The sequence below is a fragment of the Mytilus californianus genome, unplaced genomic scaffold, assembly GCF_021869535.1.
Source record: "Mytilus californianus isolate M0D057914Y unplaced genomic scaffold, xbMytCali1.0.p SCAF_6, whole genome shotgun sequence".
Lineage (NCBI taxonomy): Eukaryota > Metazoa > Mollusca > Bivalvia > Mytilida > Mytilidae > Mytilus > Mytilus californianus.
In genome coordinates, this window is record NW_026262712.1 from 21,114,774 (window position 1) to 21,138,221 (window position 23,448).

The window sequence follows — 23,448 nt, forward strand, 5'->3', positions numbered from 1 at the left end:
ACTTGTGGGAAAAAGGGCTTAACAATGATCACTTTCATAATTTATAAATATATATTGAACCATTTATTATTATATCGTAGATTTTAATTGAAACATTGATTTATTCTGTTAAGAACAGTAAATAGCGTAAATTCACGGTTTTTATTGGGGTAATATTTATGTATCCTGAAAGATACATTCGCCCTGCGCATCGTGTATTTTTCAGGATACATCCACCCTGCGCATTGTGTATCCTCAAGGATACACTCGCCATGAAAGGGTTAATTCTGGGGGTATGTCCCAATTAACCAATGAGAACACAGATAATTCTGAACACGGAGAAATTCACCTGAGCTCTCTAACTAATGATAAATAAATTGTACAGGTAGAAACAGTTACCCATGTGCGGTCAAGCACAGCTGATTAATAATAAATACTCTCATGATTAAATAATACATAGATAAACTGATCAATAAGTAATAATGATAAACTTCAAGTGATTAAAATAATAAAAAAAATCGTAAGGGTTCCTCGGAACCCAGTGTTTCTCCTTCTTTTGCTGTTAATCGCAGGCTAAAAAAAAAAGAGGAATAAATTAATAAGAATATTCCTCTCGATACTATCTTTTGATTGTAAGAAGCTTCTGTCCAAGTTTGGTAAAAATCCAGGATAGTTTATGAATCTAATAAATGTTTTAAAAACTTGAACTGCAGACTGTATGTAATGTTAACTGGAAGAAACACTAAGTCCATTTATAAGTAAAATACAGACAAAGAGGTACAAAATTTTAACAAAATTTCCTTCTAGATACTTGCTTTTGATCATAAACAAGCTTCAGTCCAAGTTTGGTACAAATCCAGGATAGTATAAGAAAGTTATTAAAATTTTAAAAACTTTTAACGCAGAGTGAATGTTGTGTTTCCTGACAGAAAAAACAATGTCCATTTATAAGTAAAAAACGAAAAAAAAGATTTTTGTTTTTACTAAATTTACTTCTGGATACTACTTTATGATCATAAACAAGCTTCTGTCCAAGTTTGGTAGAAATCCAGGATAGTTTAAGAAAGTTATTAAAATTTCAAAAACTTTAACCACAGAGTGAATATTTGTGGACGCCTATGACGCCGACGACGATGACACCAACGACGAAGGAATGTAGGATCGCTATGTCTCGCTTTTTCGGCAAAAGTCGAAGGCTCGACAATCAATGAAAATCGTCTCTACCACATTGACATGGGTGGACTTGTATTTAAATGAAATTTTTGTGTTCATCTCTTAAAGCATGATTTAGATGATTTAGATGAAATAGCTGTATGTATTTTGAAGGTTAGCAGTTAACTGAAGTACATTATTACCTTTACTATGTAATGTAGAATCATCTGCATATAAATCTATTAATGAATTTTTTATGTTCAGTGCTAAATCATTGATATATAAAATAAATAACAGAGGGCCAAGGATAGAGCCTTGTGGTACACCAGTTTTTATGCATTTAGTATTAGACATGACGTTATTGACCTTAACTTGTTGACTTCGTTCAAACAAGTATGACTTAAACCAGTCTAGTGGACAGTTTGAAACATTATAATATTCAAGCTTTTTTAATAAAATATTATATGATTAACCAGATCAAAAGCTTTCTTTAAATCTAAAAATATAACTCCGTTTATTTCTCCATTATCTATATTTGCTAACCATTCATCTACTAATTTAGTAAGTGCAGTTGTGCACGAATGTTTAGGTCTGAAACCTGACTGTGTAGTATTAAGAAGGTCATTACTATTTAAATATATATACAAACTATCAGCTATATGTCGTTCTATGATTTTGGAGAGACAAGGCAATACTGCTATTGCTCTATAATTATCAGGATTACAAGCATCGCCACTTTTAAAAATTGGGCAAACTCTTGCAGTTTTAAAAATACTTTGAAATTTACCACATTTGATGCTTAGATTAAATAAATATGTTAAAGCTGATGCAATGACATTACTGCACATACTCAAAATATTTGGTCCAACATCATCTAAACCAGTTGCTTTAGACTTGTCAAGTTTTTTTAAATACATTTTTACATCTAAAATACTCATTTCTGGTATAATGAATTTTTCACTACCCCTTTGTAACTTTGATTTCACAAATTTGTTGAGTACATCGAAACTTGGACCTTCATCATTATTACATAATTTGTTATCAACTATACCTTCAGCAATATTTGTGAAATGCACATTAAATGTATTTGCTATATCAACATCATTTTGAATTACACTATTTTTATATTCCAAATGCATGATATTATTATGTATTTTTTTTGGATTTAGACTTTTGACATACTTCCAGATAGTTTTACTATCTTTACAATTTGAGATAGCATTTTGGAAAAATTTTTCTTTGCCTGTTCTACTAAAAATGTGACCTTATTACACCCAAATTTTATAATCATATATATCCCCAATTCTATGAAAATAATCTCTTTGGTGTCTAGCGCTATTTATATCAGAAGTCCACCACTCTGGTTGTTGAGTATTTTTCACCCTTTTAATTTTCTTAGGAGCATGCTTGTCTAGGGTGCTCAGAAATAGATTACACCAATAATTAGCTGCTTCATCAACATCTCCAATCGATTCAATGAGATGAAAAGGAGTATTTGTTAAATTTTCAATAAATTTATTTTTATCAAATTGTTTGAATGATCTATATTCTATGGACAAATGCTCCATTTTTGATATTTTTGGGTTAAGTTTTCTTGTTACGCAAACAGGATAATGATCACTGACAGCATAACTAGGCACATTTACTTCTGTAATATGGTCTACATCGGTAGTATAAATATGGTCTATAGTAGTTCCACATTTATCTGTTACTCTTGTGGGTTTATGTACAATTTGTTGTAAACCATACAAATTAATACAGTCCTTCCATTTTTGATTTCCGACAACTGTATGATCTATATGTGAATAGTTTATATTGAAATCTCCTAAAAGTATAATTTCTTTATTTTCTGCTGACGCTTTTTCTATTTCTTTTTCAACTGAATCAATCCAAGATTGCAATGAACTCGGTGGACGATAAAAAATGCCTATTAAAATAGAGTTTGTGTTTGGAAAAATAATTTCAATCCATAAAGATTCAATACTACCTATTTCTAAATCGATTCTTCTCTGGTGACATACACTATTTCGTATGTATGCAATCACATCTCCGCCATCATTAATAGAGTTTCTATCTTTTCTTTCTATTTTGTTAAGAACCTTCAATTTGTAATGTTTCGGTACCAATTTCATCATTTAAAAATGTTTCTACCATACCAAATATATCAAATAATTGTTCATATTTTAATAGGAATTTTATTTCTTCAATTTTGGGCTGTAAATGTTGGAATATTTAAACAACCTAGTTTAAACCCTTTTTTAAGTAACCAACTTGCTTCATTATTTCTACTTCTATTTACAGAACTATGTGTTTTATTTTGACTCTTTCTATTTCTCTTTTGAGATTTTCCCCAATTAATATTATTAATGTTGTTTATATTACATGTACATTATATACTACTACATTGATCACATAACAGATTTAAAATGTTATATCTGTTTGAAAAATTAGAACAAGCTAAATGCTCACCTCTGAATATAATCTGACTTACGTACAGAATTTGGTAAATGGAAGTAAAAAAATGGTGCTCTATCTACATTTTGTCTATTTAGCGCATTATTGTTTCCCCACGAGTCACGAGAGTTCATATTGAGATCATTCATGTCCTTTACGTTTTTAGTGTTGACTCCTGAATGGTTGAAATTTCTTCTGCTTTCTGTTGTGTTCATGTTACTCCGTGATTGATATCTTGGTTTTATAGGGCTCCTTCTGAAGTTGTTTGTGTAATATTGGTGACCGGAACTTTGGAATCTATTTCTGTTTTGTTGGTTCAAATGATACTGTTGTGGTTTTCCCTTGAATACTTTAATTATTTTATTTACATTTGTCAACAGCTTTATTGTTCCATATCTATTTAGATGAATGCCATCTATAGTGTAAAATGATTTAGCTATATGATCATCCTTGTAGACAAAAGATTCATAATTTGATATAAATTTGACATCATTATGATGACACATTTGTTTTAGGATTGTGTCATATTCAGTGACATCACATTGTATCCTTGGCAATATTCCAGACACAATTGCTGGACAGTTTTGACTTCTTACATAGTTAATAATTTCTTGGTAAATGTCCACAAATTGTTGTACATTCATTTTGCTGCTTGCATCATTGCCCCCGACATGAATTATCATTGTATTGTATGAACTCAGATCCATACTTCTTATGTCATCGTACAAATCTAGAACATTTGCTCCTCTGTGAACATGAACATCTATATACTCTTTTAATTTAGATGGGTTTATTCCTTTTAGAACTGAACTTCCTGCAATTAAAACTCTACTTCCTGATAAAGGCAGTTTCAGTTGTGTGTCATACACAGGATTTTGTGGTTCTTTAATTAAATCAGCATTTATTGGCTGTTCTGTTTCAAAGATAAGCTGTTCTTGTTCATGTATAGGTTCTTGTAATAAATTTTCAAATGTTGTTTTTGGAATTGTTTGATCTTCATCTAACATTTGGGTACATTGGTTACTGAGATTTTCCACCTGCGTAAAGCTTTTTTGTAATTTAACTGTTTCCGCTTCGTAGAGTTTTATTTTATCACTTATGCTCTGTGTTTTTCCTTGTAACATGTTAACTTTTTTATCCAAATTTTTATTAACATTTTGAATTTCTACTTCAATATCCTGCATTTTATCCATTGACTGTTGATCATGTTGCATGCGCACCTTTGCCAAAGCTGTCATGCGATCATTTAAAATTTGCATACTACTCGCATTTGACAAATTGTTTGCTTGTATAGATATTTCTAATTCGTCAACTTTGTCTTTTAAATGTGTTACAACAGTAGTTAATTTGTTAAGAGTTGTAATGAAGTCTTGCATATTCAACTGTGGTAATTTGTCATCAATTTCATCTGAACATGTGCTTTTATCATTTGAATTAGTCGAATATATATATTTAAATTTTGCTTGTATATCATCTGGAGTATCTGTAGTTGTAGCTACTGACGAAGTTGACAGTTCCCGATCTGTATTCGACAATACATCATCTTTTATTGATTTTATTGTGTTGTTATTGGAACTTGATATTTGAATGGTACATGTACCACCGGAATTTAATGGTTCCGTTTTATTTAAATCTTTTACAGAATTGTTATTGCAATCTTCTTTTCCTTGTTTTTCCATTAAAATCACCTTGGAAAATTTTGTTTAGCTCATTTAAATTTACATCTTTCCCGTTGATTTGACATTCTTTCATTTTAACTACTATTACCGGAAGATCTGTTTCACAAAATGTGTTCAGTCCTTTTCCATTAACTAGTACAGAAGATGTTGTGAAATATATATTGATGCAATAAGATTTTCGTTTGATAGATCTTCCCAACGAATCAAAACCTTTTTCGGAAACTTTAATTTGTTCTTCAACAGCATTTTTGTTATTTTTATCGCTGATCGGAATAAATGCTATTTCTCTGTTATCTCCTCCATTTGTATTAAGATGTTCAAAATAGTATGTGCATGCCCGTTTAAACACTTCAAAACTAGACGTGCTGAAAAACAGCCTAAGGCCACCACCGGTCAATTTATAACTTAAATGTTCTGATCTCGTTGTATCTAGTTTCTTCAATAAGGCCTTTGATTTATTTAAAGTGTAGTCTCTTGATATATTTTGATGTTGAACAGTTTTATTATTATCTGCGCTTTGAAGTTTTTTCATGTTTGACTTTTATTGTTTTTGTTGCTAGACGCCATTTTCTTAAACAATTGCAGAACGTAGCACACACAATAGGAAACGTTACAGAATAATCAGGGTTGCTATTATGACGTTACTCATTGGAAACGCTTCAAATCATGATGAACAGCAATACCGTTTCAAATTAAAATTTTTAAATTGGTACAGTTTAAGATAAATATTTCTCACCAAAAGCTTCTTGAAATTCAAATGAATATATTGTACCTTTTTTTCGAAGAATTCCGATCACAACAGGTTAAATACACACTTTTTCTACGGAGTAGTTTTCAAGCAGCTACGCCATTGCACATCAAGCAGCTACGCCATTGCACATCAAGCAGCTACGCCATTGCACATCCGGGCTGTAATAACGTCATGTCTAATACTAAATGCATAAAAACTGGTGTACCACAAGGCTCTATCCTTGGCCCTCTGTTATTTATTTTATATATCAATGATTTACCACTGAACATAAAAAATTCATTAATAGATTTATATGCAGATGATTCTACATTACATAGTAAAGGTAATAATGAACTTCAGTTAACTGTTAACCTTCAAAATAATATTCATGTAATTGAAAACTGGTGTTCGCAAAATTGTATAAAACTAAATGCCAAAAAGTGTAAATCAATGATTATTGGTTCAAAACAGAGTCTTTATTCAACTGGGAACAGTTTAGATATCAAAATTTCAGATGAACAAATAGAGAATGCAGATTGTGAAAAACTTCTCGGTTTATATATCGACAAAAACCTAAATTGGAATGAGCAAATAGATAAAATGTCATGTACAATATCAAATAGAATCAATTTATTACAAAAGATAAGAAAATATTTACCTATGCATATACGTATTATTTATTTTAATGCTTATATTCTGCCATTGTTTGATTATTGTTGCAATATATGGGGAAGTTGCTATGAAAGTGGAATAAATAAACTTAATAAGTTATTAAAGAAATCTGCTAGGGTTATAGTAGAAGCTGACATAATGACATCATCCAGTTTGTTGTTTAATAGTTTAAACTGGTTAAATGTGGAAAAACGCATTCAATATCAAAAGGCAATACTTGTATTTAAATCATTAAATGATATGGTTCCTAACTATTTACAAGAAAACTTTCATTTTATTGGTAATCAGAATTATAATTTACATTCGGCTGATGAAAAACTATTAAATCTTCCGAAACCAAAAACAAACTTTTTAAAGAAAACATTTACATATTCAGGTTCTCAAATATGGAACAGTTAACCAAATGAAATAAAAATGAGTAATACACTTGTATCTTTTAAAACAAAATGTTACAAATTTTTCATCAATTGTGCAAATTAATATGCTTTTTCATTATTATCTAGATACAATTGTATATTGTGTATAATATATCATTATAATATTGTATGTACTTATAAATATGTTATTATTATTTTGAGGACTCTCAGGAAGATTAGTTTTAACTAATGGGATTATCCTCTTGAAATAAAGATTATTTATTTATTTATTTATTTAGCTATTGAAAATTAAGATTTTCTGTTATCTACATAATTTATAATTTCAATGTTCTTGTATTTGAATACAATCTTTCTCATAAATTATATTATTCTATTGTATATATTTCAGAGAGTTACACAATAATCAGATATCCAGGATTGATCAAGGAACTTTTGATGGCATACCAAATCTGATACATTTGTAAGTATGTTATGGTGTCAAACCAAATCTGATACTTTATTAGTATTTTATGATCCCATACCAAATCTGGTACTTTATTAGTATTTTATGATCCCATACCAAATTTGATACATTATTAATATTTTATGATCCCTGGCGGATACCAAATCTGATACTTTATTAGTATTTTATGATCCCATACCAAATCTGGTACTTTATTAGTATTTTATGATCCCATACCAAATTTAATACATTATTAATATTTTATGATCCCTGGCGGATACCAAATCTGATACTATATTAGTACTTTATGATCCCATACCAAATCTGAAACTTTATGAGTATTTGATGATCCAATACTAAATCTGATACTTTATTAGTATTTGATGATCCAATACTTAATCTGATACATTATTAGTATTCTACAGTCACATTCCAAATTTGATACGTATGACATCCATTATCACTGAACACATTTATAGCTCACTGTTTCGAAGGAACTGTGAGCTTTTGCCATCACTTGGCTTCTGTTGTCTTCCATCCAGTGTGAACTATTTCAAACATCTTCTCCTCTGAAACTACTGAATCAATTCCAGCCAAACATAAGTTGAATGATCCTAAGGGTATCTAGAATAAAGTTTGTGTTTTATTTTCTGTTTTGTCAAAAGACATGGCTGCCATGGCTAAAAATAGAACAATGGGGTAAAATGCAGTTTTTGGCTTATAATTCAAAAACAAAAGCATGTTCAGCAAAATATGACATGGGGTAAAAGTGTTCATTAGGTGAAGTTCCATTAGCCCTGAAATTTTCAGATGGATCTAATAACCCATTGTTGGGTTGCTGCCATTGTATTGGTAATTTTAAGGAAATTTTGCAGTTTTTGGTTTTTATCTTGAATATTAGTAATGATGAAGATAAACTCAGATACTATAAACAATAGGTCTAGTATATTTGGTGTATTGAAGGATTGTAAGGTGTTCATGTCCAGCTGGAAGGTGTCATCTGATCTTGACCTCATTTTCATGGTTCAGTGGTTATAGTTAAGTTTTTGTGTTTTGGTCTGTTTTTCATATACTGTATGCAATAGGTCAACTATATTTGGTGTATGGAATGATTGTAAGGTGTACATGTCTAGCTTGCAGGTGTCATCTGACCTTGACCTCAATTTCATGGTTCAGTGGTCAAAGTTAAGTTTTTGAGTTTTGGTCTTTTTTTCTAATACTATATGCAATAGGTCAACTATATTTTGTGTATGGAAATATTTTATGATCTATATGTCAGTCATGCAGGTTTTTAATTGACCTTGACCTCATTTTCATGGTTCATTGCTCAGTGTAAAGTCTTTGTGTTTTGGTCGGTTTTTCTTAAACTATAAGCAATAGGTCAACTATATTTGTTGTATGGAAGAATTGTTAGCTGTACATATCTGCCTGGCATGGTTCATCTGACTTTGACCTCATTTTCATGGTTCATTGGTCAATGTTTAGTTTTCTTGGTTAATGTTAATTATTTTATGTGACAGTTGTAATAAAGCTTTATATTTAGGACTATCAACATAATATCAATGATTAGAAAAGAAGGTGATACATTTCAGTGTGTGCACTCTTGTTTAAACTAAGTAATATCTGAAGACTGTTAATGTTTAGGTCATGTTTCTTGAGGCTTCTTCACATTATGACTAAACAAATGGAAATGGCAACCATGACATGTGGTCAAGCACATGTTACATGATTATATCTGACCAATGTCAGATTTCTCTTTTGTTCCTGCAGATGGGTAACACTTTTGACTAGTCCTTGTACTTATAATCAGTTGAAGCATACATTTGTTCCTTGATACATAGAGCTAAATTGATCAATAACGCCAGAGAGTTCCAGTAGGATCTCCAATAATATCAATGTCAGAATCAAAAAGAATGATTTTTGGAAATGAAAAAAAAAAACATTTTTTGGGGGGCAAATGATTTTTCAACTCTTAGGTTTTTTTTTTTACGCAGTCTGGATGAGGGGAAATAAACTAGTTTATTTATTTTGGCCTTGGTAAGACATTTTTAAGTTATATGTAAATCCAAAAGATTTGTACATGTCTGTTTGTAAGTTTTAACTGTATACTGCAATATGCTAATGGTGAGTCTGTATATTTGTTAAATCAGAGTTTGACATTTCCAAGATTTATACTTAATCAAGTTTGATTTGTTGTTTCAGGGATTTAATACACAATCACCTTGAAGTCCTGACCAGTAGGAGCTTTACCAATTTGAATACACTAATAACATTGAGGTTACACAGTCAAGATACACCAATGAAGTACATTTATTATGATGCCTTCTATAACATCAATGGAAACTTGACAAATCTGTAAGTTAATTTCATTTTATGAAAGTCTTTCATGGTCAGATAAAGGAACTGATATTTTCAAAATTTCATAATAGCTTAGTCCTGCTTTTACAAGTATATGATTTTAAGAGATCTATGAGGGACAAAAACATGAAACAGGATTTTTACTCTCAACCCTTCCATTTTTAAATCTTGATCCATGGGTTTATTCCTTAATGCCAACATCTTTTGATCTGCTGACAAAATACAGGTCAAAATATGTTGGCATTCAAGGAATAAGTGCAGTCAAAACAAACAGTAATTATTATATGTGTAGGTATGCTAAGTATTCTATTTAAAATTGAAGAAAATATTACTATTGCAATGAATTTTTATGCCCCATTTATTTAAAATGCCCCATTTAGGGGCATTATGTTTTCTGGTCTGTTGGTCCCTTCGTTCGTCCGTTAGTCTGATCATTTGTTTGTCCGAGGTAGTCGAGGTAGTTTTTGATGAAGTTGAAGAGCAATCAACTTGAAACTTAGTACACATGTTCCCTATAGCTATGATATGATCTTTCTAATTTTTATGCCAAATTAGAGTTTTTACCCCAATTTCACGTTCCACTGAACATAGAAAATGATAGTACTATGATCACATTCTTGTTTGTTTGTTTTTTTGGTTAAATCTAAGAACATTTTTTTGGTTGGAAAGAATAATAAAAATCATTTATCTCTTGATGATGGCTTTGTTGCATATAATGGAGTGGCGGAGAGGACAATTTTAGAAATTTAAATTTCCTGCAAGGTCAAAGGTCATCACTTAAAAGTTCTTATTTTCCTGTAGAGGAACTGCAGATTTTTTAAAAATTTATAACCCATTCAATAGATAATGCAAGTAGTATTACTGATTCCATAAAACTTGAAGTGAAATAAAATCTACACTAGGCATGAATGGTCAGCAAAAGGTTGGTGACAACTGGGTCAAAAGACAAAAACAGTGGTGTGAACTGGAATAATCGTCTGTTATTTTCTAAGTAGCTGTCAGTGGAAGTAGTCAGAAAACACATACTTTTTGATTTATGTAATTTTAAGCATCGGGTTGAAAAACATAGCATCAGCATGAAAAGCATGGCAAATCATTGAGGTATCTGCATGCATGCCTCTTCATGGTAACAGCATGACAAATCATTGAGGTATCTGCCTCTTTATGGTAACAGCATGGCAAATCATTGAGGTATCTGTCTCTTCATGGTAACAACTGGAAGACAACTTTTAAACATTTTTGATTTTCCTTGATTTTGATGTTATTTGTTGCTTAAAGGTATCACCAAAAGAATGACTTTGCAAATAAAATGTTTTATTTAACATCATGTTGTTGTTTAGAAAAGATTGCTTTGGCATCTTTAAAATGCTTCTCAAGTTTAGTCTTGAGTTTAGAGTAATTGTAGTAGGTTTTACTAATGTAATTTGGTAAGAAAGACTTGATACATTATCAAAATTGATTAAAAAACTAGAGTCTTTTTGTCACGAAAAATGTCTTTGTCTATAATTTTAAGTACTCTTTGTGTAATTTGGTCTTTATGTAAAGCATGTTGTCAAAGGTGCAGCATGATAAACTGTGTTAATGAGCCAATTCTCATGCTTTATTATACCCCACGCAACAAGTTGCTGAGGGTATAATGTTTTTGACCCGTCCGTCTGTCCGTCAGTCAGTCAGTCCTGTTTCTTGTCATCGCAACTCCTCTCAAACCACACAACAGAATTTCATGAAACCTTTTCAGATAATAAGGACATACTACGTAGATGTGCATATCGACAGGAAATTACGATTCAATTTTTTTTTCCAGGAGTTACGCCCCTTTGAACTTATTTGCCCAATATACTACTGCAACCTTTTGTCATTGCAACTCCTTTCAAACCACACAACGGAATTTCATGAAACCTTATCAGAAAATAAGGACATACTACGTAGATGTGCATATCGACAGGAAACTACGATTCAATTTTTTTTCCAGGAGTTACGCCCCTTTGAACTTATTTGCCCAATATACTACTGCAACCTTTTGTCATCGCAACTCCTCTCAAACCACACAACAGAATTTCATGAAACCTTTTCAGATAATAAGGACATACTACGTAGATTTGCATATCAACAGGAAATTACGATTCAAATTTTTTACCAGGAGTTACGCCTCTTTGAACTTATTTGCCCAATATACTACTGCAACCTTTTGTCATCGCAACTCCTCTCAAACCACACAACAGAATTTCATGAAACCTTTTCAGAAAATAAGGACATACTACGTAGATGTGCATATCGACAGGAAATTAAGATTCAATTTTTTTCCCAGGAGTTACGCCCCTTTGAACTTATTTGCCAAATATACTACTGCAACCTTTTGTCATCGCAACTCCTCTCAAACCACACAACAGAATTTCATGAAACTGTGTAGATAATAAGGACATACTATGTAGATGTGCATATTGACAGGAAATTATGATTCAATTTTTTTTTCTGATACAATTATTTTTTCTTACACTTATTTTATTTCTCCAATAACAATGTGGGGAAGTGGGGTATGTGAGCGCACTCACTAAGGTTCTTTCATTTGGCATATCATATCAGCTTAGCTTGCTCTAACTGCAACATCTTTTTTATTTGTACATGTTTATATCCTCAGAACAATGATATTCTGTTCAATTTTTATATTACAGATGGATCAGTGACAATGAGTTACCCTTTTTCCCTCAACAGGTTCTGTCAGAACAAGAGTATCTAGCCATGAGAGAAATGTGAGTACCAGTAATTCTAAAAAGAAGATGATAAGAAAAGTCAAAGTTGGTATTATTACCCATGGATTTGGACCAGAGCTTCGAAAACAAAATTGAGAGCAGTTGGTTTTATTTTAATCCAGTTTTTAGGCAGTTACTAAGCTGCCTTATGCGAGCACCCAAGATTTGTGTTCTACCCAATAAATGCTGAAATTGGTGCCATTGTTATTATCTAGCTGGCTATTATGTTATTTATAACTAATTGAACACTTTTTTCATACTTTTAATTCTTGAATACAAAAAATATGACCAGAAAAACCTTAAATGATCGTCGAACCAACCAAAAGTTTTGAAGTTGCACATAGGAAGTAGTGCTCAATACATATCCTTATTGTAGTTTATTATCCCATGTGCTTTTGGCTAAGATGTCAAAGAATAATTGTATCAATTATTTCATCGCCGAAAATCTCTTATTACAAGTCGTTTACATTTGCCATATGGCAAAAAGCGCAGGAATATTGTATAACGGCTGTGACTAATATGACATGGAGTTGAAGTCTCAGTTTGCGGTAGTTTTAACTTCGTAGACAAAACGTAAATCAAGGACGTTTTAAATTTGGTGGATTCTGATAATTCAAAGGTAATTATTATTAATCAATTTATTTGTTTTGTTTGAGATGATTGTGATTATTTAAATCATCTAAATTAAATGTATGCTCATTTGTATTCTTGTTAATATTATTCCCTTTATCTCGTAACTGACCTTCTTGTCAAATCAAGTTGTTGTTATTTATGCAAATAAAACTAGAGATCTGATTAGTCGATGTCAAGGTCATTTTAAGATGGTTTCCTTTGTGATTTTAGTTCAGGCTTTGCCTTTGGTGTTACAGACTGCTACATGTGCTTTAATTTAGCTAAAGGTGCTTCAAACAATATTTAGATTAATACTTTATCAATAATTTGCTAAAGGACGGCATTATTTAACTTCCATCGCATATTTTTGTAAAATATTAAGTACGAATTTGTGAAGCGTCTCACACCGTAATTGTTTTTCATTTACAAGGACTTTTCAATTTCCAGTTATTAAATAAACAACTCTTTCGATGTTTCATTTTGTGATTTTTTTCATATTTAAACACTCGTGAAGTGTTCTAGAATCATTTCTATGCATTTCCTTCAGCAACTTGATGCTGGTAAACAACTTTTCCATGAAAATTCTGCCAAAAAAAATACGAAAAGAGGTAACTTTGTACTTTATAGTCTTTACGTTTTCAACAAGTTACAGTTTTTTTTTCTTAATTCCTATAACAATTTTTTAAAGCACAAATATATGTTTTTTATTATGATATTAGCAATTGAAGACATAGTCCGAGATTACTCTGACGTCAAACGGCTGTTTTGCCAGACAAGCTTGGGCTGTGTCTGGCATAACAGCGGATGGACGTCAGAGTAATCTCGGACTATGGAAGACAGTGAAACCGTAATCAAGATATTTTAACTCACTTACAATTTCAAATAAAATTGAGAATGGAAATGGGGAATGTGTCATAGAGACAACAACCCGTCCAAAGAGCAGACAACAGCCGAAGGCCACCAATGGGTCTTCAAATTAAATGCAGCGAGAAACTCCCACACCCGGAGGGGTGCTTCAGCTGGCCCCTAAACAAAAATGTATACTAGTTCAGTGATAATGGACTTTATACTAAACTCAGATATATACACAAGAAACTAAAATTGAAAATCATACAAGACTAACAAAGGCCAGAGGCTCCTGACTTGGGACAGGTGCAAACATGCGGCAGGGTAAAACATTGTTTTTTGAGATCTCAACCCTCCCCTATACCTCTAGCCAATGTAGAAAATCAAACACACAACAATACGCAGAGTAAAACTCAGTTCAAAAGAAGTCCAAGTCTGATGTCAGAATAGGTAACAAAAGAAACTAAACAAAATGACAATGATACATAAATTAACAAAGGACTACTAGCAGTTAACTGATATGCCAGCTCTAGACCTTAATTGAACGGATTGAAAGATTATGTCTTTATCATACTTTTGTTGGAAATTATGTGCAAACTTTTAATTCATTCAGACCTAGCTGCACAACCGTAGCTCTTATTGTCCTATTATGGAAGGAGAGTTATCTCATTGGCACTCGTACCACATCTTCTTATTATATTTCTTTACAATTTGCATACACAGGTAGACATGTTATTCTGAACAAAAGCCTGGCAAGGCAAGGACCTTGGAAAATTTGATTCTTAAAACCTGTTGTGTTATTCCGTCTCTTGTGACGAGTTGTCTCAATCATTGGCAATCACACCACATCTTTTTTTATAACAGAGAATATAAGCATGAGTTATCACAGCATCAATGAACATGGACAAAACTAATACATAAAGATTTTAGACATGGAGCTTTTTTGCTACATTGTATTTGTCAAAATAAGCAAATTATTTGTATTTGTTTTTATTTCAGCTTGATTCCAATCTTTGGGAATGGCTAATACTAGAAGAGGCAATGCATACATGTACATGTACAATACATGATTCTCTGTAGCAACTGGATTGTCTATTCACCACAATAATTCCATAACAGCAATGAAACTCTAGACTACTATGATGTTATGAAGATATTTACATGTATATCTACATATATGATCAATTTTGAAGATTGTTTATGCCAAGGGTCATCATGTCGACTAGTCCGACAAGTTTTGGTTCAGCTTTCTGACAGGAATTATTATAAACTTGCCAGCAGTTACAATACATGAATATTATTTGTTATTAAGTGTGCCTATCGGTCTAGCAATTTTTAGAGACTGTTTAACGATGCTTTCAGAACTATGATCATGATATGTGATCATATGTCAGAATCTGTGTAACTGTTACTACAAAAGGCGATATATGATTGTGCACTAAGAAGTATGCCTAGTTATCAGAAACTTTTTGCATGAAGTTGTATATAAAGAAAGTTGGAATTCATGATATTGATGCATATTGCTCACACTGCTCAGGCATTGTGCAGAAACATGAAATATTTTAGTTTGTATTCTTAACAATCCAAGAGTAAGGTTAAATTGTACCAAGGAGAATTACTTATTACCATAATTACGCAGCAGTATTTTGATTGTGGATTCTTTTCAATTTTATTATTTACTGAATGTATATTTGTCACTTGTTTAATGCCTTGTTCACACGTACGTCTAATTCGAATTGAATGCGAACCGAGTTCACACAATCTTCTTTTTTTAATTATACCCCACACAACGAGTTGCAGAGGGTATAATGTTTTTGACCCGTCCGTCTGTCTGTCCGTCCGTCAGTCCGTCAGTCCGTCAGTCCGTCAGTCCTATTTCTTGTCATCCCAACTCCTCTCAAACCACACAACAGAATTTCACGAAACCTTTTTAGATAATAAGGACATACTATGTAGTTGTGCATATCGACAGGAAATTACGATTCAATTTTTTTTTCTAGGAGTTACGCCCCTTTGAACTTATTTACTTTAATATACTACTGCAATTTTTTGTCATCGCAACTCCTCTCAAACCACACAACAGAATTTCATGAAACCTTTTCAGATAATAAGGACATACAACGTAGATGTGCATATCGACAGGAAATTACGATACAATTTTTTTTCTAGGAGTTACGCTCCTTTGAACTTATTTGCCAAATATACTTCTGCAACCTTTTGTCATCGCAACTCCTCTCAAACCACACAACAGAATTTCATGAAACCTTTTCAGATAATAAGGACATACAACGTAGATGTGCATATCGACAGGAAATTACGATTCAATTTTTTTTCCAGGAGTTACGCTCCTTTGAACTTATTTGCCAAATATACTACTGCAACCTTTTGTCATCACAACTCCTCTCAAACCACACAACAGAATTTCATGAAACCTTTTCATATAATAAGGACATACAACGTAGATGTGCATATCGACAGGAAATTACGATTCAATTTTTTTTCCAGGAGTTTCGCCCCTTTGAACTTATTTGCCAAATATACTACTGCAACCTTTTGTCATCGCAACTCCTCTCAAACCACACAACAGAATTTCATGAAACCTTTTCAGATAATAAGGACATACTACCTAGATGTGCATATCGACAGGAAATTACGATTCAATTTTTTTTCCAGGAGTTACGCCCCTTTGAACTTATTTGCCCAATATACTACTGCAACCTTTTGTCATCGCAACTCCTCTCAAACCACACTACAGAATTTCATGAAACCTTTTCAGATAATAAGGACATACTATGTAGATGTGCATATCGACAGGAAATTACGATTCAATTTTTTTTCCAGGAGTTACGCTCCTTTGAACTTATTTGCCAAATATACTACTGCAACCTTTTGTCATCACAACTCCTCTCAAACCACACAACAGAATTTCATGAAACCTTTTCATATAATAAGGACATACAACGTAGATGTGCATATCGACAGGAAATTACGATTCAATTTTTTTTCCAGGAGTTTCGCCCCTTTGAACTTATTTGCCAAATATACTACTGCAACCTTTTGTCATCGCAACTCCTCTCAAACCACACAACAGAATTTCATGAAACCTTTTCAGATAATAAGGACATACTACCTAGATGTGCATATCGACAGGAAATTACGATTCAATTTTTTTTCCAGGAGTTACGCCCCTTTGAACTTATTTGCCCAATATACTACTGCAACCTTTTGTCATCGCAACTCCTCTCAAACCACACAACAGAATTTCATGAAACCTTTTCAGATAATAAGGACATACTATGTAGATGTGCATATCGACAGGAAATTACGATTCAATTTTTTTTCCAGGAGTTACGCCCCTTTGAACTTATTTGCCCAATATACTACTGCAACCTTTTGTCATCGCAACTCCTCTCAAACCACACAACAGAATTTCATGAAACTGTGTAGATAATAAGGACATACTATGTAGATGTGCATATTGACAGGAAATTATGATTCAATTTTTTTTTCTGATACAATTTTTTTTTCTTACACTTATTTTATTTCTCCAATGACAATGTGGGGTCGTGGGGTATGTGAGCACGCTCACTAAGGTTCTTTAATTTCGAATTGAATTCAAATCTAATGCGAATCGAATTCACTAATTGCATTCACACACTCTTCTTTTTTCAATTCGAATCTAATTCAAATTGGCTAATTTGCATTATCCAATTTTCATTAGAAATACTTTTGTTGTTAATACAAATAAGTTAATTTGATTAATTTGATTAAACTTTGGTGTGGACACTTTCTAAATTGTAATTCAAATTAAACTATAATAAATTAATTGATAATTTGAATTAAAAGTAAACGTCATTAGGACAGAAAAGCGATTTTGACGCATATTGCAATTCGAAGTAGAATTTATTTTTGGACATTAAACATGTTAAATGTTTCGAATGCGTATTAAACTAATTCAGTTAATGCGAATTGAATTCGAATTATGTTTGAACGCAGCATTGATATATCTAAGAAATGAAGAATATAAAAATATTAAAAAAAAGATGGACAAAATATTTGTATTAAATTTGTTGCAAATTTTGTCTTGCCTTGACAGAGTCAAAAAGAGATATATATTTCTATATACATGTATAAAGGCATGCTGTTTTGGCGGCATCAACAATGTATTAGTTTGTGATTTTGTGATAAGGTCTAGTTTATGGTAGGTCAATGATATTTGGTAAGCAGTTGTGTTAGCATAGGCACGTCTCATTACCGTGGAGAATATTTGGCCCCACCCCCTTAGTCATGGTCTATTGACTTTGAAACTTTGCATAGTTTTACTTACATGTATAAGTTTGTGATTAGGTCAGTTTAGGGGCAACCACTAGTGGTAGGTCAATGATATTTGGTGTGCAGTTGTATAAACTTTGTCATTTCTAATTTCCATTGAGATTATTTGGTCCCGCCCCCTCAATCATGCTCTTTTTACTTGGAAACTTATGTTACTTTGAAATTTCATTTATTAGCTTTTGATTAGGTTAGTATTAGGGAAACCAATAGTGGTAGGTCAATGATAATTGACATCCAGGTGTAGAAGCATTAGTATGTCTCATTTCCATAGAGGATATATTCGGTCCTTACCCCTCAGTCATATGCATATTCTATTGACTTTGAAACTTTACTTAGTTTACATGAATTAGTTTGTGATTATTATGATTATGTCAGTAAATTACCAGTAATCTTAAGTTAAAGCTATTTGGTATGCAAACGTATTGGTATTTAAAAGTTTCATTTTCATGGATATTATATAACCCCACCCCCTCATTATCATGATTATGGTTCATTGACTTAGAAATTGAATTTGTGTTAAGGCTTGTTTAAGGGGAAAGACTTATGAAAAGTCAATGGTATTTGGTAAGCAGTTGTATAAGCATTGGCACATCTCATTTCCATGGAGATTGATCAGCCCTGTACCATCAGTCATGGTTCATTGTCTTTGAATATCACTCACATGTTAAAGTATTTCTATTTTAATTTTAACATTTGCATTATCAAAATAACAAATAGGCAAAACATGTCTCTGTGTTAACAGCTTATTATAGATTAGACACGTACAATTATTATAAAAATAAGAAGATGTGGTATGATTGCCAATGAGACAACTATCCATCAAAATTCAAATGAAGTGGATGTAAGCAATTGTAGGCAACCGTACAGCCTTCAAAAATATATGTTGCATCATTTCTAGGCCATTATAACAACATCAGCATTTATTGTAATATAATATACAAGAAAATTACACCACTTCAGATAGTTTCAGGTATGATTTGATAATTGTGTATAGTGGCACCAGCTGATCCAACTAAAACTGCTAATATGGCATATTCAAACTCTAGTACATAGTGGAATTAAACCATACACCACTGTTGGACACCATTATTGAAATTATTATTCTGATAAGAAATTTAGAATATTCCTCCATGCAGTCTGCAACAATTAGCAAAACCTATACTGCATAGTAAGCTATAAACGACCACAAAATGACAAATGTAAAACAATAAAACTAAAGCAGCCAGCTGATTTATGTACAAAACAATTATGAAAAATAAATATGATATAATAATAATAATAATAAATTCTTTATTTAAAGAGGGTAAACTCAGTTAGTTACAATAAACTAATCTTCCCTGAGGCCCTCACATACAAATTACAATACAATCAAAAAACAGATATTTACACATAGTTAATTTACAGTCAATTAGTTCAATGTAATATTACTAACATGATAAGATATAAGGCTGTTCAAGATGTACATGTATTCAAAAAATCAAATACAAATATAAATAAAAGAATATACAAATACATTGTAGAAAACATAATCTTATCAGGACTGTGTTAAGTACTTCTTGATACTTTGTTTAAAAGTATAAGTGTTTTGAGCTTTACACATTTTGTTTGGTAGTCCATTCCATAACACTGATCCAGAATAAACAAAAGATTTCTCAAATAGCTCAGCTTTTGGCTTAGGAACTATCAGATTACCTTGAGTGACGCCTCTCAGGGAGTAAGGATTATTATCTGATTTCAGTTTAAACTTTTGAACTAGGTACATTGGTGCTTCCATACGCATACATTTATATAGAAGTAAATATTTGTGGTATTTTATTCTATTGTCAACTGTCATCCACCCAAGTTCTTTAAATAAGGGGGCTGAGGGGGATAAAGGAACTGCATCTAGAATTAATCTTGCTGCCCTTTTTTGGAGTTTTAAAATTCTTGCGATCCCTTCATTTTTACATTCACCCCAAATAATACAGCAGTAGTCAATCAGGGGCAGAATATACCCATTGTTATATGTTTTCCTTGCATTTATATCTAAAAATTTCTTTATTTTAGAAAGGAGGTATATTCTGGATGATATATTAGCACAAACTTGGTCAATTTGATTTCTCCAGTTAAGTGTGCTGTCAATTTTAACACCTAATAATTTTTCACATGAAGAATTTTGTAATACTTTTGAATCTATTATTAAGTTTGGTTGATAAGTCTGAATTGATAGTTTCTGCTTTGTTCCAGTAACCAAACATTTTGTTTTATTTGCATTAATGAACATGTTATTCATTTTGCACCACTCTTCAACCCTGTATAAATCTTCTTGAACATCATCATGTATATTTTCTATGTTTTTCCCTGATTTATGAAGAGTGGTGTCATCAGCATATAGGTCTGTTTCACAATTTTCAATGCATAAGGGAAGGTCGTTTATAAATAGCACAAACAATAGAGGACCAAGTATAGAACCTTGGGGGACACCAAATTTTACATGTTGTTGTTCAGAGTAAACATTACAAATGTTTACCTGCTGTTTTCTGTTATTCAGGTATGACTTGAAAAAACTAACAGTAGCCTCACTAAATCCATAAATTTCAAGCTTTAAACAAAGAATGTCATGATCTACCAAATCAAAAGCTTTTTTAAAATCTAATAAAATTGCTAGGTTTAAATTACCATCATTCATTTCTTGCAACCATTTGTCAATGATATTAATAAGTGCAGTTTGACAAGAATGCTGCGGCCTGAAACCAGATTGTGTAGGGTGTAAAAGTTTAAATTTAGATAAGTATTTGTACATGTTATTAGAAACATGCCTTTCTATTAATTTTGATAAAGTTGGAAGAACAGATATAGGTCTGTAATTTGTTGCTAAAAGCTTGTCACCATCCTTGAAAACTGGTGTTACCTTAGCATTCTTCAGTAAAGAAGGATATATACCAGTATCTATCATTCTGTTAAATATGTATGTGAGAGGTGATGCAATAACAGGGGCGCTTAATCTTAGGATTTTTGGTCCTATATTATCCATACCAGATGCTTTGTTTATATCAAGTTTTGTTAACTCATTAAATAGCTCATTCATGATCACTGGTGGTATAGAAAATTTATCATGTTTATGTAATTTATTTTTAACAAATTTACCAAGATTACTGAAATTTGCTTTGTTTACAGGTGTATAACTTCCTTGTTCTCTTAATTTTTCAGCACAGGAAGTGAAAAAGTTATTAAAAGTTTCTGCTATTGATTTTTTACTTTTAGTTGTATTGTTATCTTCTGTGGCTAATTCATATGGTGTATTTTTAACTTTTGGGTTCAGACTGTGAAGACATTTCCATAAAGTTTTAGGGTCATTGAAGTCTTTTACCATATTTTTAGAATAATTCTTTTTTGAGCTATCTATGATATGTTTAGTTTTATTTCTCCAAAATCTATACTCACTCCATAAACCAAGTGCATTATATTTATCTCTCATATTCCTAGCGTAAATGATTTCACTATTATACCATTCAGGCTGTCTGTCCCTTTTTACTCTCTTTTTAACAACAGGAGCATGTTTATCTAAAGCTTTGTTCAACATATCATAAAACAATTGTAGACAGTCAGAGGGGTTTTCTTCAAATTCAATTTTATGAAAAGGTGTAGTTTGCAGATCTAATAAAAATTCAACTTGGTTGAAATTTTTGAAATTTCTATAAGTAATTGTACTGTGTGTATTCTTTTTTCCTATATTTGCTTCTTTCCTTGTTAAACAGATAGGGTAATGGTCACTAATTGCATATCTACACACATGTGATTCATGTACCATAATTGGATTATTGACATAAATATGATCAATCAATGTACTAGAATCTTTTGTTACCCTTGTGGCATCTACAATCAGTTGTTGAAAATTGTACGATTCTAAAATGTTCAGCCATTTTTGAGGAGGTTTGTTTGGTGCTTTAAAATTAAAATTAAAATCACCCATAATTGTTATATCTGAATTCATGGTCATTGCCACTCTTATTTCTTTTTCAAAATCATCAACCCAATCTATCAGTGACTTTGGTGGCCTATACACAAAACATAATAAAAAGGATTTTTTGTAATCTGGTTTAATTTCAACCCACATTGTTTCAATACCCCCTATTTCGATGTTGTTTTTTCTTAAAAATTTAATTGTTTCAGAAAAATAAACAATCAGACCACCCCCACCTTGTGATGTTCTGTCCTTTCTTTCAAATACATAACCAGGTACTTGTAATTCATTATCAGTAGTGTGTTTTGTTAAAAATGTTTCACACAATCCTAATACATCAGGTTGGTTATCAGAAAACATAAGGTTATGTTTAATTTCTTCATATTTACTTTCAATCCTATTAACATTATGAGAACAAATCCTTATACCTTTGGATTTACTAAAACCATAAGAATTAAAAATCTTATCATTAGAGTCTATTTGTTTCCCTGTCAATGCATGGTTTTCTAAATTGATTAGATAATATATACAAACAATAACTGCTAAAGTAAATACAGAGACATAGGATAATTTCACATCAATCATATGTTGACCTGAGGGAGAGGTAACAAAAAATTATCTACATTAGACTCATCATCAAACATTACACAGTTTGTATCATGCTGTTTAATACCAAGTAATGTATCCTGTCCAGATGTCTGAGATTCAGTGTTAAAATTATCAGAACTAATCAACCCATCATTAGAACTATAAAGTTTGACAGTAGACATTTCCTGGGTTGTGTCAAGTGAGAAATGACTCTCATTCTTTTCTTTAATTGTTTTTTCTAGTGTTTCTAGTTTTCTTTATCTCAGAAATCTGAAGCCCTTGTGACAAAGAAAATAATTTACACATGCATGGAAATAAATTGCATTCAGAACATAATATTGTCAGTACATCAAATTTGTTTGAAACAGATGTAAAATTGGCATTTTCTTCTTTGCCATTTTTTCAAGCAGTACAAAATTTTAGTTTGTGGCCATACCTATTACACTTGAAGCATTTAATTTTTATATTAAATCTACAGAATATACGTCACATCCGGTTGCATACGAAAATAGGTCGAAAAAAAATATTCCCTTG

The 23,448-nt window shown here is 31.7% G+C and overlaps 1 protein-coding gene across 1 annotated transcript in view; it reads left to right on the plus strand.

Moving 5' to 3' along the window:
- Positions 1 to 23,448, plus strand: part of LOC127705275 (uncharacterized) — a 431,608-nt gene that overhangs the window by 67,826 nt on the left and 340,334 nt on the right. The window contains exons 10-12 of the mRNA XM_052209598.1: positions 7,432 to 7,503; positions 9,688 to 9,840; positions 12,516 to 12,593. Of these exons, the coding sequence (XP_052065558.1) occupies positions 7,432 to 7,503; positions 9,688 to 9,840; positions 12,516 to 12,593 (303 nt within the window). The remainder of the gene's footprint in view (positions 1 to 7,431; positions 7,504 to 9,687; positions 9,841 to 12,515; positions 12,594 to 23,448) is intronic.